Source organism: Nannobrachium achirus (genome assembly GCF_963921795.1).
Source record: "Nannobrachium achirus genome assembly, chromosome: 19".
Lineage (NCBI taxonomy): Eukaryota > Metazoa > Chordata > Actinopteri > Myctophiformes > Myctophidae > Nannobrachium > Nannobrachium achirus.
This window is the reverse complement of record NC_137826.1, coordinates 45,421,387-45,442,866: the sequence shown is the minus strand read 5'-3', so window position 1 is coordinate 45,442,866 and position 21,480 is coordinate 45,421,387. Positions and strand designations below refer to the sequence as shown.

The window sequence follows — 21,480 nt, the reverse complement described above, 5'->3', positions numbered from 1 at the left end:
TAACTTAAAAAAAAATCGAAGTATATCGAAATGAAAACAGCCAAAATGGAATCGTATCGTTTGATTTTGTATCGTATCGAATCGGCAGTGCAAAGAATCGATTGTATCGATACTACCTACTTGTGCATTGTATTTAGAAGGAAAAAATTAAAAGGAGGTTTTAATTACTTTTCCATTCCATATAGATACACTGGTCTATCAATAAATGTGTGTAATCTCTGGGTTCATGTCAAGGTGCAGGTTTGTCAATATACAATGTCCATGTATTTGCAACCATGTATGGTTACATCCCTACAAGCTATATATCCTTGCCTGCGTTCGGAGCAGCTATTTCTTTCAGTAAACAAGCCAATACTTTCTAGTCTCCCAGCCTGCCTCTCGTAAAAAACAAACCACTTCTATCTCCATTAGACGTCTATAAAGCAGGCTTTTCCATCTGTGGTCAAACCTAAATAGCAACAAGGGGCGATGGCGTCACGTTCGGTACATACTGCGGTGGATGTCGCTGATAGACAGAGTGTGACAGGACCCCAGCTCTAGCATGGGTGAGAGTGTGACAGGACCCCAGCTCTAGCATGTGTGCCAAACAGTGAAAGTGAGTCACCAACACAAGGCAAAGAGCTCGCCATTATCAAACATTTAATATGGCATTGAACAGATGCATTACTCTTGAGTATTTAGACTTGAGTAAAACTAGCAATCCCGCAATAAATACCTTTACTCTTTCTTTAGTAAAGGGCCAAAATAGACGATCTATAAGATGCGACCCGTAGTGAGCTTGTAGATTGACTATTCTTGAGCTAAGTATAAAATAGCGCTTTATTGGTTGACGTATGTTTTGTAATATCATCTAAATCTACCTAGTAACTAGTAGCTAAAGTTTAAAATAATTGTAGTGGAGCCAAAATTACAATATTTGTACCGGAGTGGAAGAGTAAAATATTGAAAGATTGACCCACACAAGTAAAGTAAAAGTACCTCAAAATTACTAACAGTAGTTGAGTAAATGTACTTAGTTACTTTCCACCACTGAACACACGTCCTCGGTAGACTGGGTTGTTGTCTGAAAGTTTATAATTAACTTTCCAGCCAATCAGACTCGGATTAAGTTTATAATTAACTTTCTACCCAATCAGCCTCCCGGACAAACCTCGAGTGTATAGAATAGACGTTGGAGTCCTGCGGCTTCATAAAGGAATGTAGATGAAGAGTTTGATGTTTAACATAACATAAATAAATAAAACCCACCGAATATTTGAGATGTTTTTTTGAAGTGGAGCTGTGTTGATATAAACAGCGCGTCTTTGCCTTGCACGGTGGCCCCGCATCCATCGAGTCGTTTCAAGCCGTGAGACTCGCAGACTATTAGCTAAAATCCGTTCGGTTTGCAGGCGATCCATTTGCATACGTAAGTGCTTGTTCAAACACAACTGAACGTAGCAGATGCACTCACACACACACACACACACTCACACACGCACGCACACACAACCGCAAACACACTTGTTTTCTATGCTTGGGAGGACCTCAGCATTTTAGGACCGTGAATTTTATTAATGCCATTTATTTATCATCTATAACCCGAAGGTAGCAGACCAACAAGCTTGCAACGTATCGTGATCATGCAGTTGACTTTTATTGATTGATTCGCCTTTTCCAGTTCGCATAGGAAAAGCACAGGACAGGACAGTTCAGATACAATGTCTACTGACGGGATTTAAACCCAAGAAAGCACTATGGCGTGTTTGCTTTGGGGTCCTTTTGTACTCAATTCATAGAGATATTCATATAACAGTCAAAAACGCTTGTAGATCGTCTTTTTTTCTTTTTCTTTTTTTTCTTAGTGCACAACTAAGTATAAATCCTCGCACAACTAAAGCCAAACTCTAACAGGTCTACTCCACACCCTATCCTGACTCATTTCCCTAAATGTAAACCATAACTCTTAAAACATATAAACAATAAAACAACCATTTCTCTCGTGAGGACCATGGGAAAACGGTCTCCTCACAATGTACTTGTTTCTCAGATTTCTATTAATTGTAGAGACGTTTTAGTCCTCACAAGTAGATTAATGCAAGCACACACTCGCGCACGCACGATCGCTCGCACACACACACACTTCAGCCGGATCCCCCACGCTGAAAGTGCCCTGTGTGTGTGCGTGCACGCTTGTGTGTGTGTGTCAGTCAGTAAACAGGTTTGATTAATAGGGGTATGTGAAGTATGGCGTTGGTGGTGGTGGTATAAGCATCTCTAAGCAGATGAGAGCAGAGCAGCTCCACACAATTCATTTCATTGTTGTTTATGCGTTCTGTCAGTGATTAATGGCTCCCTCTCACCGAGCCTCAGTGTGTTTCACTTTGGGTTTTCCACGGCCGCCACACAATAGGTTGGCACTGGACCCAGCAGCATTATGTGGTCAGATGCTTTAATGGACAGTCAGACTGTCGTTCTTACAGACGCTTTCTGCTTTGGTGTTGGCGTTGGGATCACAGGCGCCGAATTATGCGTGTGCTCCTCGGTGATCAACCCGAATCAAGCGCGCCACGCCCCCCATTGTGAGATGTCCTGGGGCTTTTTCTATGACGCTCATGACTTGTTGCAGCATCTTGTTTCAACATTTCAGCGCCATGTCAACAAAGTCATTAATTAATGCCATTGCACGGTGATGGGTGCTGGGCATTGCTCCGAGGTGCCTGGGCAAGGAGGAACCAACAGGATTGGCGCCTAAGGTTGGGATCCTTTTTTAGGATCGTAACGATTGCGGTTTCTTAACGATTTCCCTCTTCTTAATGGTCAGAGGGCAGTGGTAACCAACCTTTTCAAGCCCATGAGCACTTTTTATTCCAAAGTGTGAGCAGAGATCTACCTCTGCAATATGTTTTAAAAAAAGTAAAACACCACAAGTAGTCTCCTCTCCCACTACACAAACGTGTTTGTGATCCCCTGTGACGGCTTTGAAGATGCCATCGTGATCGACCGCCGGTTGGTTACCACTGCTATAGGGGTTTCCAAATGGACCCTTACATTGCACCACTGTGGGGGGACCTTTGGTGTGCCCCTGAGAAGGCTCAAGTGTGCCCCTTGAAACTGCTTGAAAGCCATTCAAAAGTTCCATTTGCACACTCTCAGAGTTATGTTTGATCCTTGAAATTCAAAACTTTCTAGATGTGGGCAGTTTAAACTCAAGAGAATGGTCTACACTCAGACTACACCACTTCTCCCAGGAGTTGAGGTTGGTATTTAGCCTTCATTATCCAAAGAAATGCTCAGTATATCACACAAGAGACAGTGATATTCTGCCTTTTCTTTGTGCATTAACCTTATGTATATTCGAGATTGCCGTCTTGTTATCTGACATTTTCCCTTGTGTCTTTCTCTGTTCTCGTGACATTTTGGAAACGGCAAATTGTCGGAGCTTATATACGGGAAAAAGATATTCCACCCTGCTCTTTATATACTTTGTGTTGAAGTGACACTGAAACTGAAGTTGAAATCCAAGCGAGGGACCTTCACACTACACTCAATGGAGAAGATGTTAGAATCGTGGTCTAAAGTCACGAGGGAATCCTGAAATTCGTCTCCCCTTTGAGATGCGTGGATAGAGACTCATAAACTGTGCTGTCCTTAACGGTTGACATGCTCTCTGGCTTAACATCCCATAATATTATGTGTTAACCAGTCAGCTTGGACTGAAATAAACCGTGAAATCCTCCCGCAAATAGCATTTGACACACGGGTCTGTGTGCCGCTAAGGTCATACTTTCCGATGAAGTGCTGAAACGAATCTAATCTTGTGTGTTCAAAATCCAATTTCCCATATCTATCTCTCTCTCTCTCCCTCCCTCCCTCTCTCTCCCTCCCTCTCTCTCTCTCTCTCTCTCTCCCTCCTCCCTCTCTCTCCCTCTCTCTCTCCCTCTCTCTCTCTCACAATTAAATCTTTTTTCAATTTCAAACGTTATTGGCGTGATGAAATGTGTTTTACATTGCCAGAGCACGCGTATACACAACACAAATCAAATCACGACATTATACCTATGCAGAGACAACAAGTAAATAACATGCATCCTAACAATAAGTGAATAACCAGCAACTTGAGTTTGTCCAGTCAGACTTCTCTCTTCTGTCCACTGACTGTCCCTCAGTTGATGACAACAACTCCACACATTGTGTTGTGCAGCTAAAAGAGGGTGCATTTTGGTCCGTTCTCTGAGAACAGGGGTCTTCAACAGGGGTCCGGAACCCTAGGGGGTCCTCAGAGATACTGCAGGGGGTCACCAAATATTTTTGTGTGTTTTTTTTTTTTTTTTTACATTAACCACTTGAACCCTAATATCCCTCCCTATTCTTAGGAGAACTATAACCAACTTAAATACACAAGTGAGCTTGTAGATTTTCAGCAAAGAAAAACAGCAGACAGAAGTACAGAGTGAAAGGTCAAGTTTACGAGAAGTATTGACGGTTGAAGTGGCTACATGTTTGAAAATACACTTTAGCATGAATTCAACACTGAAAGCTATCTAATGAAATCTATGAAAAAGTCACTGCAACACAATTTTACATGGGGGGGTCCCTGCTTCATCTCTTTCTCTCTGCTAGGAGAACCATGGCCTGAAAAACATTGGAGATTGAAGTGATGACTTATTAGTGGTCATCACAATTTGAGGGAAGAGTCGTGCTCTAATGTCTTTATATTTCTCTCCTTTTCTCTGTGTCCAGCCTGCAGTGTGGGTCAGTTCAAGTCTGGTATGGAGGGACAGTGCACCGGGTGTCCAGCCTTCAGCCATGCAGTGGCCGCGGGCTCCTCTGTGTGCGCGTGTCGCCCTGGATACCTGCGGGCCACCACGGACCCTCCCACCTCCGACTGCACCAGTAAGTAGTCAGTAGTCAAAGACAGTACTACACTTAATAGTAAATACCAGTTTTATACTTAAGTTGTGTGCCCTCCAAAAATTGCAATTTATAAGCTCACAACGCATCGCAGCGCGACACATTTTGGTGCCTTGTAGATGAGCTATTTTCACAATGCGCAACGGAGTGTAAGTTTAAATTGGCATGTGTTGTTACAACTCATGCTCGCTCGCACGCACACACACACACACACACACACACACACACACACACACACACACACACACACACACACACGCACACACACACACACACACACACACACACACACACGCACGCACGCACGCACGCACACGCACGCACGCACGCACGCACGCACGCACGCAAGCTTTCTCTTGTTTTTCCGCTACCATCCTCTGCTATATTTAGCTGTCTTTCCTATTGTCTGCCTTTGAGTTTTCAGTTTCTTAGCATGCATTCCTTACTGTGTGTGTGTGTGTGTGTGTGTGTGTGTGTGTGTGTGTGTGTGTGTGTGTGTGTGTGTGTGTGTGTGTGTGTGTGTGTGTGTGTGTGTGTGTGTGTGTGTGTGTGTGTGTGTGTGTGTGTGTGTGCGTGCGTGCGTGTGTGTCTCTCTCTCTCTCTTCCTGTGGTGTTGTTTTACCCAGACTCCTCTCTCTCTCTCTCACCTGCTCCTCCATGGCCCTCTTTGTGTCCTCGGCCCAGAATGCATTGAAATGCATATATCTTTATTGAGCTGCACTTAGCGCTGGTGGAGGACTGAGGCAGGGGGGGCTTAGGGGGGCTTAGAGAGAGGGCCTTGGAGGTCAACCCCAGACAGAGAGAGTCACTGTCAGCCCGGGAGTGACAGGGCCGTGTGGATTGCGGGGGGTTATGTGAGTTGAGACGCTCGTTTGATGTGACAGTGGGGAGGGGACGTCTTAATTAGGCTGCACTCTCTTTCTCTTTCACAACCCTACCCTACCGCTCTCTCTCTGAAAGGACCGCGCAAAACAATAGCAGCAACTGCTCTGCTTCCTGCTGGCGAAGACTGTTTTCTCCCCTCGTAAAAAATACAAACAACCCACCCTGCCGACCGTGGCTGGAGGAAGTACTTATTGTTTTACACAAGTAAAAGGAGTAATACCACACTATAAAAACACGCTCTGTTGCAAGAGAGAGGCATCTATTCAAACTTTTTTTACCTAGAGTTAAAGTACATAAAAGTACACAGTACCACAACATTTCTTTTTTTACTAAAGTAAGATTTACTAAACCAGGGGTCTTCAAAGTTTTTCAGTCCAAGGACCCCTTAGTTGAGAGAGAGATGAAGCAGGGACCCCCACAACCTGTTAATAGATTCCATATGGCAAATGCAACCGAGGGAGTTGGAGTGGAGGTTGAGAGTGAGTGGAGTGTGTGTGTGTGCACACAAAGATTTGGAGGACCCCCTGTAGTAACTCTGAGGACCCCCTAGGGGTCCCGTACCCCCGGTTGAAGACCCCTGTACTAAACCATTTTCTAAATTTGTCAAACCTTTTCTAAATAACAGTTGGTGATTGGCTATTTTAGATTGGGCGTTCATTTACAAAGAAATGAACCAAAAATGTGTAATATGGAGATAAGAGATTTCTGCCCAACAGCAACAACATATTAAAAGTAAAAGTATCTCAAACATCAAGTACAGTCCTAGAGTACAGTGCTTCATGCTAGTGACTGTTTTCTGCTCTCAATGAAACCCCGCCGAGAGGCGAGCCATCGTCGTTCAACATCCAGCCGTTCTCTAATTACTGATAACTTTAATTAGAGCCATTTTTATCTTAATTACTTCTCGCTCAAAGAGGCCATTCCTGTTTTTTTCTGTAATTGTGTTTATGATTGCGCCGCGTTTTCATTGCAATTGTACACATTTTTATTTATAGGCCCCCTGTTTGAATGTCAAAGCTGCCCTGGCATTTACACATTGTAGGAAATAATAATGTCCTTGCCGTTTTGTCTTTATTCTGACATCCTGAAAGGAGCTGTACTTGCGGTTAATTCGTTTTTTTTTTTTTTAAAGGAATGTTGTCGAATCAACTCTCCGAACTCTTCTAAATGTCGGATTCTGAATTTATAATTCTTTAAGTACTTTAAGTACTAAATGCCCTATGCTGTATACGTTTATTTTCAAGTGGATACATGGTAAATGGTGCATTTATATAGTGCCTTTATCCAAGGCGCTTTACAGAGATTGTGCATTACATTCACCCATTCAAACACACATTCATACACTGATGGCGGAGGAAACCATGCAAGGCACCACCAACCTGCTCATCGGGAGCAACTGAGGGTTCAGAGTGTTGCTCAAGAGTGTTCCCCAGAGTTAGTGTCACTTCAACACCAACTCTGGGGAAGTCCGGGATCGAACTGGGAACCCTCTGTGCTCTAAGACGGCAACTCTACCACTGAGCCACTGCCGAGTTAGTGTCAGTTCGACACTAACTCTGGGGGAGCCCGGGATCGAACTGGGAACAAATGTACAGAAGAGGCGTTGTGTGCTTGTAGATCGGCTGTTTTCACTTGTTTAAATCATTTTATAAATGATAAATACAAAACGAACTGTTTTGGACATTATGTTGAATGTCCCATTTCACAAGTATTTGTTTGTATAAAAATCGTTTGAAAATAGCAGACGCATTGTGAGTTAGCAGTAGTTCCCAGCTACACAAAAGTAGTTCCCAGCTTTTTTGCCAACAACACAGGTGCAGATAATTGGTAATCAGATAAACTGATTCAAGGTGTGGATTATAGTCTCATATACCACAGCAATTAAAGGGAAACCACCCGACAACGACGATATGCTAGGTTCATTTTTTACCTGGTATCCTAGTCTTTTTTGAGGCCCTGCACCTACACGGTTCTTTCTGCAGAAAGATGTGATTATTTACCTTGTTTATTGAGTTCACTAAAATAAAGCCGCTCTGGATAAGAGTGTCTGCTAAATGCCTGAATTGTAAATTCCCCAAAGGTTGTGTCATTATTTTTGTTCGCCTGTAATGACAGATGAATTTTTCGGAGGGAATGGTAAATGGTAAATGGTGCACTTATATAGCGCCTTTATCCAAGGCGCGTTACATAGATTGTACGTTACTCACCCATTCACACACACATTCACACACCGATGGTGGAGGATACCGTGCAATGCGATAATTATTCCCTGCAACGACACTTGTGGTAAATGGTAAACGGTGCACTTATATAGCGCCTTTATCCAAGGCGCTTTACAGAGATTGTGCATTAGATTCACCTATTCACACACCTATTCACACACATTCATACACTGATGGTGGAGGAAACCATGCAAGGCTTCGCAACTAGAGGTTCAGAGTCTTGCTCAAGGACTCTTCCACACTAATTCTGGGGGAGCCCGGGATCGAACAGGGAACCCTCCGTGTTCTAATGGCGGTTTCTCTACCCCTGAGCCACTGCCGCCCATTGTGCGTGGTCAATGGATTAAATAGTTTGTAGACGGTATACGCTTTTTTTATCCAAAAAGTCTGCATGGCATACTAAGTATATAGCATAACTCGGTAGAACACACCACTGGTTGACACCAGGTTGAAAGTGGTTTAATTGTGGTATTCCGTGGGTCACATTCGTCCCCCCCCCCCCCCCCCCACACACACCCCCCTCCACCCCCCCTTTAACATCCCCTCCAAGCCTCTGTAGTGAGGGTCTATTGTGGCTTGCAGTCGGCTCTGAAGTCTCAGCTGCCAGCCTCGCTGACTGGCAGCTCCTTGGGCCGGAAGTAGCAAGTCATTCACACACGCACACGCGCACGCACGCACACACACACACACACACTCCACTCACTCTCAACCTCCACTCCAACTCCCTCGGTTGCATTTGCCATCAAGTTATGCTTGGCTCCGAGCAAATCGCAATCTCCCCCTTTTAACACGTATTCAGCTGCAGATCATTATCCTCCCGTAGCAGTTTTCAGACACACGTAATTGGAGTGCCGGCTCCAATTCTTTGCATCCGTGTTATGTTCCACTGTACGCTAGCCGCCCCCAAAGCCCCTCCTCGGTGGTGACTAGTGGTCTGATTTAACCCATTTAGGCCTGGGAATGCTTAAATATTGAAAAATAGCAGATCTGCAATTTTTTTTAAATCGTGAAAATGTGTGCACATTTTTCAATATATATATTTTTTTCAAAGCAAACTTTTGTAACTCAAATATCTGCCTCTGGGGGGTCCCTGGAACAACATATTTTGAGATGGGGGTCAGCGGCCAAATACCTGTAATTTTTGGGGTCCTTGACATGAAAAAGTTTGAGAACAGCTGATTTAGAGGAAGGATTTAGAAGTTGGGTCAAAGATCGGGTCAAATATATTCAAAGACTTGCACAGATTTTCACGATTTTTCAAAAATAGCAGATCTACAAGCTTGTATATCTGCTATTTTTCAATAGTTAAAGCATAAAATAGTGGTTAAAGTGGTTAAAATCTTAACGCGACTTGGGCGCGTTCTAGGTATTTGAGGGTTAAAATGTCTTCACAATGTATTTTCCTTTTGCGGTATTATATGTGAATAACACGCGGAACCGCCGCGGTGCCGTGGCGGTAATATACGGGCAGCATCCACAGGGGGCAGGGTTCTGATCCGAAATGAAATGCTCCCCGACAACCCCTCGCAGAACGCGTCCGGCACAGCGGCGATGATTGATGGCACGAAATTAGAAACGTGTGTCAAATTATGGTACTTGACGCACTTATTGTAATTAGGACGAAATGTGCAATAAGACTGAATGGTTCTGCAGGAGGCTCGCCATCTATAATAAGGTCTGTCAGAGTGTGCTTGTGTGTGCGTGCGTGCGTGCATGGGTGTGTGTGTGTGTGTGTGCGTGTGGGTGTGGGTGTGGGTGTTTGTCCCAGAGTGGAAGTCAGCGGGGCTCGTTTATTTTAGAGCTATTGACTTCCTCCTAAATGGATATTGAGCGCTTTGAGGTATTACGTCGCGACGCTTGTAACTCGTCATTTATCTCTTCCTGTTTTTTACGACGCAGAGACACCTGAACGAGCGCGCTCACTGCTCTTCACAGGGACTCTAGTCTCAGACCACAGCCATTTGAGAGGCTTAATGTCATATCGTCACTGTCGGGGAAGAAACCTCTTCTCTCCAAAACCGTTGAGCTTGTATATCTGCTACTTTTAATGCTTTTGAATTTGAATCCTGAAAAGTAACAGTTTGGGACATATGAGGTTTCCACCCGACAGAGACGATATATCTGTGCTGTCGGGCTGAAACCTCCTAACTATAAAAATGTTAATTTTCGGGAAAATGAGCTCAAGAAAGTGTGTAGTTAGGAGGTTTTGTCCCAAGCACTTTTTACTACTTTCAATTGGTTCAATATTATTTTAACAAACACTCAGGTGTTCAATAGTCCTTTCAATAGCCCCTTTTATTTTATTTATGCCCAAAAAAATTCTAAAACCCCAAAAAATGGAGTTAAGAGGTTTTGGCCAGACGGTGACGTGATTATACTATATTGTTCAGCTACTCATATAAGGAGTATTTGATTATTAGATCTGTTTATATCCTTTTTTCCCTTTTTCATCTTTCTATCTCTATAATTCATCTTCGCCTTTCCTTCTTTATTTGGTGGAACATCTGTTTAGATGTGCTGCTGTGTCTTCCCTGGGTCACCCCAGCCATCTGCATCATGTCCTCTGTCAAAAAGCTGATACTCAATCTGCTATCCAGTGGTGTAAAGTAACTAAGTTCATTTACTTAACTCATTGAGTGCCTATCCCGAATTAGTTCGGGATATATTATCGCATCCCAGAGTGCCTATCCCGAACTAGTTCGGGATATAAAAAAAATAAAATAAATTTTGAAAAATTTTAGTTTGAATTTTTTTTTTTGGACCCCATCAAATCTAGTGAACATGATTTCAATCGCGATTTTGCATGTTCCACCCCCATACAACCCCATCTAACATACAGGGCAGCCATGTTTGTTTACATAACATGTAAAACATAATGGCGATTATCTCAAGAATGCCTGAACGGATTTCCAATCGGATTTTTTTGTTTGAAAGCTGTGAACAAACTGCACAAATCCACTCCAATGCAATCCAGGATTGCATTGGATTTTTTAGAGCTCATTCTTCTCTGTTTTTTTCCCATGCATGAGGTGTGCAAGGTTTAATCATGGCTAAGTTGACGAAAATAAGGCTTCTAAAATGCTTGGTAGCCAATAGCTAACTTCAAGCTAACTTCATCCTCTTCCTGTACATGCACAAAGGAAAGTGTTCAGGCAAGTCATGGCTGCAGGGCTTCTGCATATACCAGCATATCTCTATGGGATTTTCTATGGCCACTGGGCGCCCTCTAGTGGTGAAAGGGGTGGCACTAAATGAGTTAAGTACTGTACCTAAGTACCATTTTGATGTATTTGTACTTTACTTGAGTATTTACTTCTCCACAACATTTATTTGAAATCAGTAGTTACTTTGTAGATTTATGATTATTACAAAACATACATTAAACACTTTAACCCCATATACATTTCGGGCAATTTGAAAATAGCCAATCTACAAGCTCATTGTGAGCTTATAGATCTGCTATTTTCAAGAGTTTTTTATCCACATGTTTCCGCAAGAATTTACCTATGTGTGACACATCCGGAGAACAGCTGACATACAAGCTCACGTCGCGTCACAGATGCAACCGTTGTGAGCTTATAGATCACACTCGGCTGCGACGCCGGAACTGCCGCACACCTTCTGCGCAATGCACGATGGGACTTTGGAAACTTATGGATACATTTTATACATACAAAACCATGGACATTCTACATAATGCGTAACTCTACTGTTGGTCCTTTAAGTACATTTTGATGCCATTCATTTTGTACGTTCACTCAAGTTCATTTAGAATTCCAAACTTTTAAATGTCAATACTTTTCCCACCTCGGCTATCATCATCATCATCGTCTCTCTCTGTGTGTGCAGGACCTCCGTCGGCCCCTCGCAGCATCGTGCCGCAGATCAACGACTCCACGCTCACCCTGGAGTGGAACGAGCCGCTGGACAACGGCGGCCGCCAAGACGTGAGCTACGCCATCACCTGCTCGCTGTGCGGCGCCGCCGGGGGCGCGGCCTCCTCCTCCTCCTCCTCCTCCTCCCTCCCCAGCAGGGGGGCGGCAGGGCCCTGCTCGCCCTGCGGCGACAGCGTGAGCTACCGCCCGGCGCAGCGCGGCCTCACGTATCGCCGCGTGGAGATCTGGGGGCTGCTGCCCCACACCACCTACACCTTCTCCGTGCAGACCCTCAACGGCGTGTCCCCCATCAGCGGCAAGGCCCCCGCCAGCGACAACGTCAACATCACCACCAGCCACAACGGTGAGTGATCATTAGACCACTACACGTCCACATCACCACCAGCCACAACGGTGAGTGATCATTAGACCACTACACATCACCACCAGCCACAACGGTGAGTGATCATTAGACCACTACACATCACCACCAGCCACAACGGTGAGTGATCATTAGACCACTACACATCACCACCAGCCACAACGGTGAGTGATCATTAGACCACTACACATCACCACCAGCCACAATGGTGAGTGATCATTAGACCACTACACATCACCACCAGCCACAACGGTGAGTGATCATTAGACCACTCCACATCACCACCAGCCACAACGGTGAGTGATCATTAGACCACTACACATCACCACCAGCCACAACGGTGAGTGATCATTAGACCACTATACATTACCACCAGCCACAAGGGTGAGTGATCATTAGACCACTATACATTACCACCAGCCACAACGGTGAGTGATCATTAGACCACTACACATCACCACCAGCCACAACGGTGAGTGATCATTAGACCACTACACATCACCACCAGCCACAACGGTGAGTGATCATTAGACCACTACACATCACCACCAGCCACAACGGTGAGTGATCATTAGGCCACTACACGTCAAGATTCAATTTCATTGCCAGGTAAACGTAGTTGATAGGAATTTGTCTTGGTTCACTCTCAAACGTAAAACAAAAAAAACAAGGACAGTGCAACATACTGTATACGAACACCCATAAACACACAAGAAGGAAACAATGGGAAACAATCCCCAGCAGCAGTTTAAAGTACAACATTATATACATAATACAGTATATTGCCACATAAGGGCAACATCACTACCAGCCACAACGGTGAGGGCTGAAAGTCTGATCATTAGACAACTACACATCATTAGAATCTAATCATTAGACCACAACACGTCAACATCACCACCAGCCACAACGGTGAGGGCTGCCGAGAGTTTCAACATTAGACAACCACACACCATAAGTGTTGCAAGCTCGTAGATAGCCTATTTTGTTTATCAGTTATTTCAAGATGAAAGAGTATTTGAAGTGGTCAAACTAATGATAGAATACATGTTAAATCTTCCGGAACACACCAATCATCTCGGATATTTCATAAAAGCAAATGTTATAAAGACTCAATATGTCATTTATTCAACTGGCTGGCTGTAATGAAACGCAGCGCTGGTGTCGTCCTTTGACACTGTTTCACGAATCGCAGATTAGGCCTAAAAAAAGGTTTCAGTCCAGAGATGATGTTGTGCTTTATTTGTGTGCATGTGTATCTTGTTGCAGTGCCAGCGCTGATGTCTGTGATCAGGAAGAGCGTGTCGACGGAGAGCAGTCTGACGCTGCACTGGTCGGTCCCCAACCAGCCTCACTACACCATCCTCAAGTACCAGCTCAGATACTGTGAGAAGGTGAGATACATGTCCTCTGGTACCTGCTCAGATACTGTGAGAAGGTGAGATACATGTCCTCTGGTACCAGCTCAGATACTGTAAGAAGGTGAGATCCTAACGGGTCCATTTGGTTCCATTTATACACTGTCAGAGTTAAGGGGAGACCTTGACATTTGAAAGTTTGAGAACCACTGCTCTACACAATTGGGAACACAGTTCCTCGGGCGGGGAGGGGTGGGGGTGGTTGATACTTGTCACTGCACATACTGTACCTCTACCTACGGGCTGGGGCGGCACCTGTCAGCAGGGAGTGTGGGTTGGAAGGAGTCAATGATCTTGTTGAGGTTCGGTGCCCAGCATTGCCCAAGTCCTCCCCGTGGGGGCTCCTCATTGGCAGGTGAACCAGTAGGATAAAGTACAACAGCAGTGCTGGCGACACATACTGTAAATGTGTCGGTGTGGGGTTTGAATCAATTGGCATAACGACTAAATTGGGGAGAAAAGAGGGGTAAAAAAACGATGCATCGCGTAGTGAGGCGCTGTGTTTTTATTTAAAAAAAGTTAAAATGTCTTAAATAGACACTTTAATCAAAGTTTTTTCGAATCGATAGAAAAGTCCTTGCACGTTTTTGACAAAAGCCAGATATCATATCAGTGAAAACATTGGTAATCGTTAGTCTAGCAGCTACGCTACTGTGTGAGAGGACGTGACATGTCCTCCCTGTCACAAGTCCTCAAGGTTATTTTCCATTCATGTTTTCCCTGACAGCTTTCCGATGGCATAACGCCTCTGCCGGGGACATAATTGGCTTCAGTTCAGCCACGTTTATGGATTACTGCCGTCTCTAAGACGACCGAGCAAGAACCCCACGCTTTATCTCAATTGGTTGACTGTAATTTGACTTGGTCTTATATTGTAATTAATTGTGTTCAACCCGTAATCAGACAACATTTTTTTAAAGTGGCGTGTTGAAGTGGTCGTCTGTTCCCGGTGAATTCTACCCTCATTATATTTGGCATCTAGCTATTAATTCTTGAAACCTGTGTCTGTGCGTCTGTCTGTCTGTCTGTCTGTCTGTCTGAAACCTGTGTGTGATTGTCTCTCTGTCTGTCTGTCCCGGGCATAACTCGGGTGCGGTCCCAACCTCGCGGACTCAAACTTGGATTGTGTGTCCCATTCGAATGGGGGGCGTGCGGTGCAGTGTCTACAATTCATGCTACAGGCTTTCAAAACAAAGGCAACCAAACAGCTACACGGGACAGGGATAAAGGGTCAATTAAAAAAAAACATGTAAAATCAGGGCATAGACTAAAAGGCCCAAGAATAACTAAGAAAAGGCTTTGTTAAAAACGTAGGTTTTTAAAAGTGTCAGTGGACTGTGGTGCTCTCAGGTGTTCAGGGGAGGGTAGTCCGCAGACGGGGGCAGTAGAGCAGATAAGGCACCCATGGCACGGAGCTCGTCATTGGGGACAAGACAAGGAAGGAGAAGGTTATGTTTGGAAGAGCGGAGGCTTGGAGTAAGGATGGGACGATAAGCGATATTATCGTATATCGTGATAAATAAAAAGAAACACTCACGATAATCGTATTGTGGAGATTTAATTTATCGTGATATCGTCCTCTGGGATCAATTAACCTTTTATTTGCTGAGCTGCATATCCGGTACCACTTAACCCTCTTCAATTGGTAAAGGTACTTATAATATACGTACTTGATACAATATACGTACTTGATACAGATTTTTTCCATGCTCTATCAAATATCTTTGCCAAAAAATAGACGATCTACAAACTCACGCGACGCGTTGTGAGCTTATAGAGCTGCTATTTTTTGGCAAATGTTCCGCCCCAGGATAATGGATTTTGATTATCGCGATAATATTGTAAATCGTGATTTCTTTTGTCACAATCATCGTGACATTTTCATATCGTCCCATCCCTAGCTTGAAGTGGAAGGTTGTGAGGCGAGGAGGAGTTGAGGAGAAGACTTAATGTTGTGTGTCCTTCTTGTGTCTTGTCTCTCAGGAGCGTGTGAGCGAGGAGCAGTGTCGCTACCGGGAGAGCGACAGCAACCAGGTGGTCCTGACGGACCTCCGCAGGGCCACGCAGTACGAGGTGCAGGTCAGAGCGCGCACCGTCGCCGGGTACGGCAGCTTCAGCCCCGCCGCCATGTTCCGCACCCTGCCTGACGGTAAGCACCGCGGACGTCTGGACAGTGTTCATTTATTCTGCAAAGTCTTAGTCTTTTTTAGTCTTATCATTTTTAGTCTTAGTCTTGTCTTTTAGTCTTTTAGTCTTTTAGTCTTAATGTAGTGTTAATTTTGACTGCAAAGATTTTGTCTTAGTCTTGTCTTTTGAATAACACATTTAGTTTTAGTCTTAGTCTTTTTTAGTCTTATCATTTTTAGTCTTAGTTTTAGTCTCAGGACTAAATCTTAATCATTTAGTCTTAGTCCACAAAATGAACACTAATTCTGGATCGATCTGTAGTTGTTGATGCAGTATAGGAGTCAGAGACGATATTCTAGAGGTGGTGATGGACAGCGTTGTTGTCGGGTGGAAACCCTGTATGTCCAAAACCGTTCGTTTTGTGTTTATCATTTTAAAAATGATTGAAAATAGCTGATCTACAAGGCCTCGCACGAGGCGTTGTGTGCTTGTAGATATGGCATTTTCACCAGTTTTGTGCGACTGTCTTGTACGGGGAAGCAGGGCTTTACATGACGGAAAAACATACACATTTGAAACTTGGAGACACAAGGTTTCTGCACCGCAGTGACAACATGCTTTAATGTACATGATATCATGGGGAGAAGTACGTTAGACACACAGTCTGACACAGATGGGTGGTACAGTAAGATAGCTCTGCCAAACGAGCACAGAGATCAGACTATATTTACGCTATACTGTAGGACAAGCTGAACCATAACAGACCATAGTTATACTGTAGCTGCTACAAGGGAACCATAACAACACAGGCTTTACTAAAACAATACTAGCTATCAGGCCTAGTGGAGACAGCCTGGCTGCTTGGATACCAAATATATACTGTATCTTGTCATATCATAATGTATTATATAAGTACTAATATATACTGTATCATGTCATATCATAATGTATTATATAAGTACTAGGGCTGGGACTCCATTCAAAAAAATATTCTAATTAATTAGAGGCTTTGTACGGTAATTAATTAATCAAAATGAATCGCATGTTTAATCACATGTAAATATTTGACCTGAGAAGCAATTATTTTCAATGAAAACGCATTTTGGCCTACGAGTGAATCAATGAGTGAGTTTATTAAATCTGAATTTCCCATCCACTGGGCCAAGCAAAGCGCTCTGATCGGCTTCTTCTCTCATTGCGTGCACTGGGGTTTGTTCTTGGTGCACCGGTAGGCCTGAAACTCGTCCAGTGAGAGGGGTTCTGTGGTGCAAATACTAAGCACGATTAAAGTGTGTAATAATTTTTTAATCGCGTTAATTTTCTGTAATTAATTAATCAAAATTAATCCGTTAAAGTCCCAGCCCTAATAGGTACTATAAGTGATAGTAAAATATAAAAGTTAGCTACAAACAACCTTAAGATCAGTATAATACAATGTATGCTTTTTCCTCATAAGATACTTTACTTTTTCAGGTTAATGTGGTTAAATCGCACCTGCATATGTCTTTATTTTTCATTTTTGTATGTCTTATCATCGCAAAAATAACTAAACTCACCCCATAAAGGACAGGATGCATTCTAAGGATATTGCACACACAATCGACATACATAATACAGGTGGTGTTAAAAAAAAAAAGCAGATAGTCAGAAGAAAAGCTGATTATGTTAATATGCACACTTCATCGTCAGTAGTGCATATTTTATTTCATGTGTTTTAATAAGGAGATGAACTCCTCTTTGTCTTTGTTGTGTTTCCCACATGGCTTTGAATGATTCACCTCTCATCTACCTTTCACACCTTTCATACCTTTTATGAGTTTTTTTGGAATAGTCTGCATGGATGTAGACAGTCTTCTATGCTTTTCAGCACATGACCTTGTATCGAGTGACTCACTGTCTGTTTCTGCTGAACTCTAGAAATATGTTTTATTCTTTTTAATGTGTGCTTTCTTTTATTGCCGGCAATGTGAAACTCCTGATGTCATCTCTACTTGAAACCTTGAAATGTCTCCTGTCCTCTCTCTCTCTTTCTCTCTCTCTCTCTCTCTCTCTCTCTCTCTCTCTCTCTCTCTCTCTCTCTCTCAGGACATGACTCGCCCACCCAGCTGTTGGTCACAGGGGTGCTCATCGCCGTGGGAACGCTGCTGCTCATCTCTGTCATCTGCCTGGCCGTCTTCTGCATGCGGTGAGAACCACAGAACCAAGGGAAAGACTGATAGGAGAGACAGAACCAGGGGAAGGACTGATAGGAGAGACAGAACCACGGAAAGACTGATAGGAGAGACAGAACCAGAGAAAAGACTGATAGAAGTGACAGAACCAGGGGAAAGAGTGATAGGAGAGACAGAACCAGGGGAAAGACTGATAGGAGAGACAGAACCAGGGGAAAGACTGATAGGAGAGACAGAACCAGGGGAAAGACTGATAGGAGAGACAGAACCAGGGGAAAGACTGATAGAAGAGACAGAACCAGGGGAAAGACTGATAGCAGAGACAGAACCAGGGGAAAGACTGATAGGAGAGACAGAACCAGGGGAAAGACTGATAGGAGAGACAGAACCAGGGGAAAGACTGATAGGAGAGACAGAACCAGGGGAAAGACTGATAGGAGAGACAGAACCAGGGGAAAGACTGATAGGAGAGACAGAACCAGGGGAAAGACTGATAGAAGAGACAGAACCAGGGGAAAGACTGATAGGAGAGACAGAACCAGGGGAAAGACTGATAGGAGAGACAGAACCAGGGGAAAGACTGATAGGAGAGACAGAACCAGGGGAAAGACTGATAGGAGAGACAGAACCAGGGGAAAGACTGATAGGAGAGACAGAACCAGGGGAAAGACTGATAGAAGAGATAGAAGCAGGGGAAAGACTGATAGAAGAGATAGAAGCAGGGAAAGGACTGATAGAAGTGACAGAAGCAGGGAAATGACTGATAGAAGGACAAATCCTAATCTGTGATTCATGATACAGGATGAAAGTTTCATAAACAAGCAAAAAATATGTAAACTAATAAGGATGTTTTGGTATAGCCATTACAGCCTGACAGACGAAGCAATGCTTTGCTTTTATGAAATATCAGGTCATCAGGGTTTTCTGGAAGATAGTTTTGACCAGTAGTTTGCTAGTTCACTAGTTTGACCACTTCAAATACTTCTTAAACACTCTATGACCTTCTGCAAGCCACCAACGCTCGTAGACAGACGGTTTTCGGCGAGTGACACACGCGTCCATAGAAGAAGACACGCTGGCGACTGATAGAACTTTAAATCCACGCAGGACGGAGCAGAGAAAAGAGAGCGACAGAAAAGACAGATAGATTTGGAAAGGAAAGAACGTGTCGCAGAATAACAGGAAACACAGAAGGGTTGTGAGACTGTGAGGGGGGGGGGGGGGGGAGGGTTGTTCTTATTGCTTGTCCCAGAGGCATCAATTTGGTACGGCAAGGGTATGGCAGCTGTCATACCTTGGCTACAGGGGGAAAAAAATGAAATGTACTTCTTAAAATAAATACGTCATGCCTGTTCAGGGTTCCCACGGTCATGAAATTCCTGGAAATATTTTGAAATTAGAAAAATATTTTTCCATTACTGGAAAAGTTTGGGAATTTATCAAGAGTCCTGGAAATTTGATTTCATTTTCATTTACCATAAATCGACTCTGAGGGTTCCCTGCCACGATTTTCTTACCTTTTAATGTGGGCACGTGCATTTCCATCGTGCATGATCTGCATGCATGCCTTATTTTTGCTACACTGCCTGTCTTTGGGCATTGCACATAGGAGTAAGTGACTCGTTATCGCGATGAATTATTGTTATATAGTCCTGGAAATTGGGTTAAATAGTCTGGGGTATGGCAACATGACTGGTGTCTTGACACCAGTCATGTTGCCATACCTTAGCTTTTGCTGAATCGACGCCACTGGCTTGTCCGAATCAAATAGAGGGCGGGGGGGAGTCCCTTATTCGTGCCAATTATTTTCTCTTTTTTTTTTTTTTTTTTGAGGGGGGAGGAGGGGGGGGGGGGGGGGTGTCAGACACAAAGCCATGTACATGAGACCCTTTTTTTTCTGCTTACGCAGCTAAAATGATTTCTGCTCGTTAGATCTGTTTCCTCTAGGCTTCATTGTTTCAGTAAATATTGCCGGTCGCCAACAAGAAGTAGCGACGGGGGAGAGAGAGAGAGAGAGAGAGAGAGAGAGGGAGGGAGGGGGAGAGACATAGAAAGAAAGACTTTATAGAGGTAGAGAGAGAGAGATGTAGACTGAGAGAGAGACATGGAGTTGAAGGTAGAGAGAGAGTGAGAGAGTGGCACAGAGGGAGAGGTAGAGAGACTTAGAAGTAGAGGTAGAGAGAGAGAGAGAGAGAGAGGTAGAGGGCAGAGGGACAGGATGCAGGCCGTCCCAACCCTGTTTCCACAGGACAGCAGAACAATAGCTGTGACCTTGTGACATGCACACACACGCACGCACGCACACACACACACACACACACACACACACACACACACACACACACACACACACACACACACACACACACACACACACAGGAGCAACACACATGCGCACATTGCTCAGTCTCTCTCACCCTGGCACAGCAACCAGGAGCAGAGAGGCACAGGCCCAGATCTGCCACTGGCACCGGGCGGGCGGGGCCTGGGATGCTATTTTTGGGGCCGTGCGAGGAAGGGGAGAGAGGGAGAGAGAGAGAGAGAGGATGAGAGAGCAGGGGCGTCACAAGGGGGAGGAAAGTGGGACTGAGTTACTAGGGCCCAAGGTGGAGGGAGGGGCCTGTCTTTAGCTATTGAAAAATAGCAGATCTATTTTTTAAGCGAACATTTTTAACTCAAATTTTGCATCTTGGGGGGGTCCCTGGAACTAAATATTTTGAGATGGGGGTCCGTGGCCAAATACATATCATTTTAGGGGTCCTTCACATGAACGTTTGAGCACCACTGGCATAGAAACATTTCCAAAACAACCTTAGAAGGATTTGAAATAGTCAAAGACTTGCACAAATTTTCACCATTTTTCAAAAATAGCAGATATACAAGCTCACAGCGCGGCACTCGGTGCCGCGCTGTGAGCTTGTATATCTGCTATTTTTCAATAGTTAAAGCACAAAATGTGAGTGAATCCTTGTACCCAGGGCCCAGAATTTGGTGCGACACTCCTGTGAGAGAGAGAGCTCTACTCTCTATGGAGAGGAGATGAGGGGAGTGTAGGTTCCAGCAGCCACAGGGCAGCAGCAGACAGCCAGACGCATTAGACTGGACCCCCCCTCCCCCAGTGTGTGGCGGGGTGGTGGGGGCCGCATGGGACCCCTGCCCACTGGAGACATCATGCCCCCCCTGGAGATCTATCTGGCTGCCCAAAAACCATTCTGTTGTCTGGTTCAGAGCCAGACAGATGCATTGGTCTGGCTGAGGATGATACTTAGGCCTATAGGGGTCTTCAACGTTTTCAGGCCAAGGACCCCTTAGTTGGCTTGGCCATTATTTGACTTTTATTTGAGAAGACTTTGCGGTATTGGCGATTATGCAGCCGATGTATATCCCGATTGGATTGGGCTTAAGACTAGGAACTCTAGGGAATCTAGGTTTTGACGAGCCCTATATCGTTGTCATCCCAGTTCTCCATACATCAGCTGTTGCTTTGTCCTCCTGCGTCTTTCTTGA

At 44.3% G+C, this 21,480-nt stretch overlaps 1 protein-coding gene across 1 annotated transcript in view; it reads left to right on the top strand.

Moving 5' to 3' along the window:
* LOC308304865 (ephrin type-B receptor 4a-like) overlaps positions 1 to 21,480 on the top strand; it is a gene marked incomplete at its 3' end in the record, with an annotated part of 116,286 nt that overhangs the window by 65,665 nt on the left and 29,141 nt on the right. Inside the window, exons 6-10 of the mRNA XM_080749493.1 lie at positions 4,723 to 4,875; positions 11,850 to 12,239; positions 13,527 to 13,651; positions 15,659 to 15,824; positions 17,888 to 17,987. Of these exons, the coding sequence (XP_080605619.1) occupies positions 4,723 to 4,875; positions 11,850 to 12,239; positions 13,527 to 13,651; positions 15,659 to 15,824; positions 17,888 to 17,987 (934 nt within the window). The remainder of the gene's footprint in view (positions 1 to 4,722; positions 4,876 to 11,849; positions 12,240 to 13,526; positions 13,652 to 15,658; positions 15,825 to 17,887; positions 17,988 to 21,480) is intronic.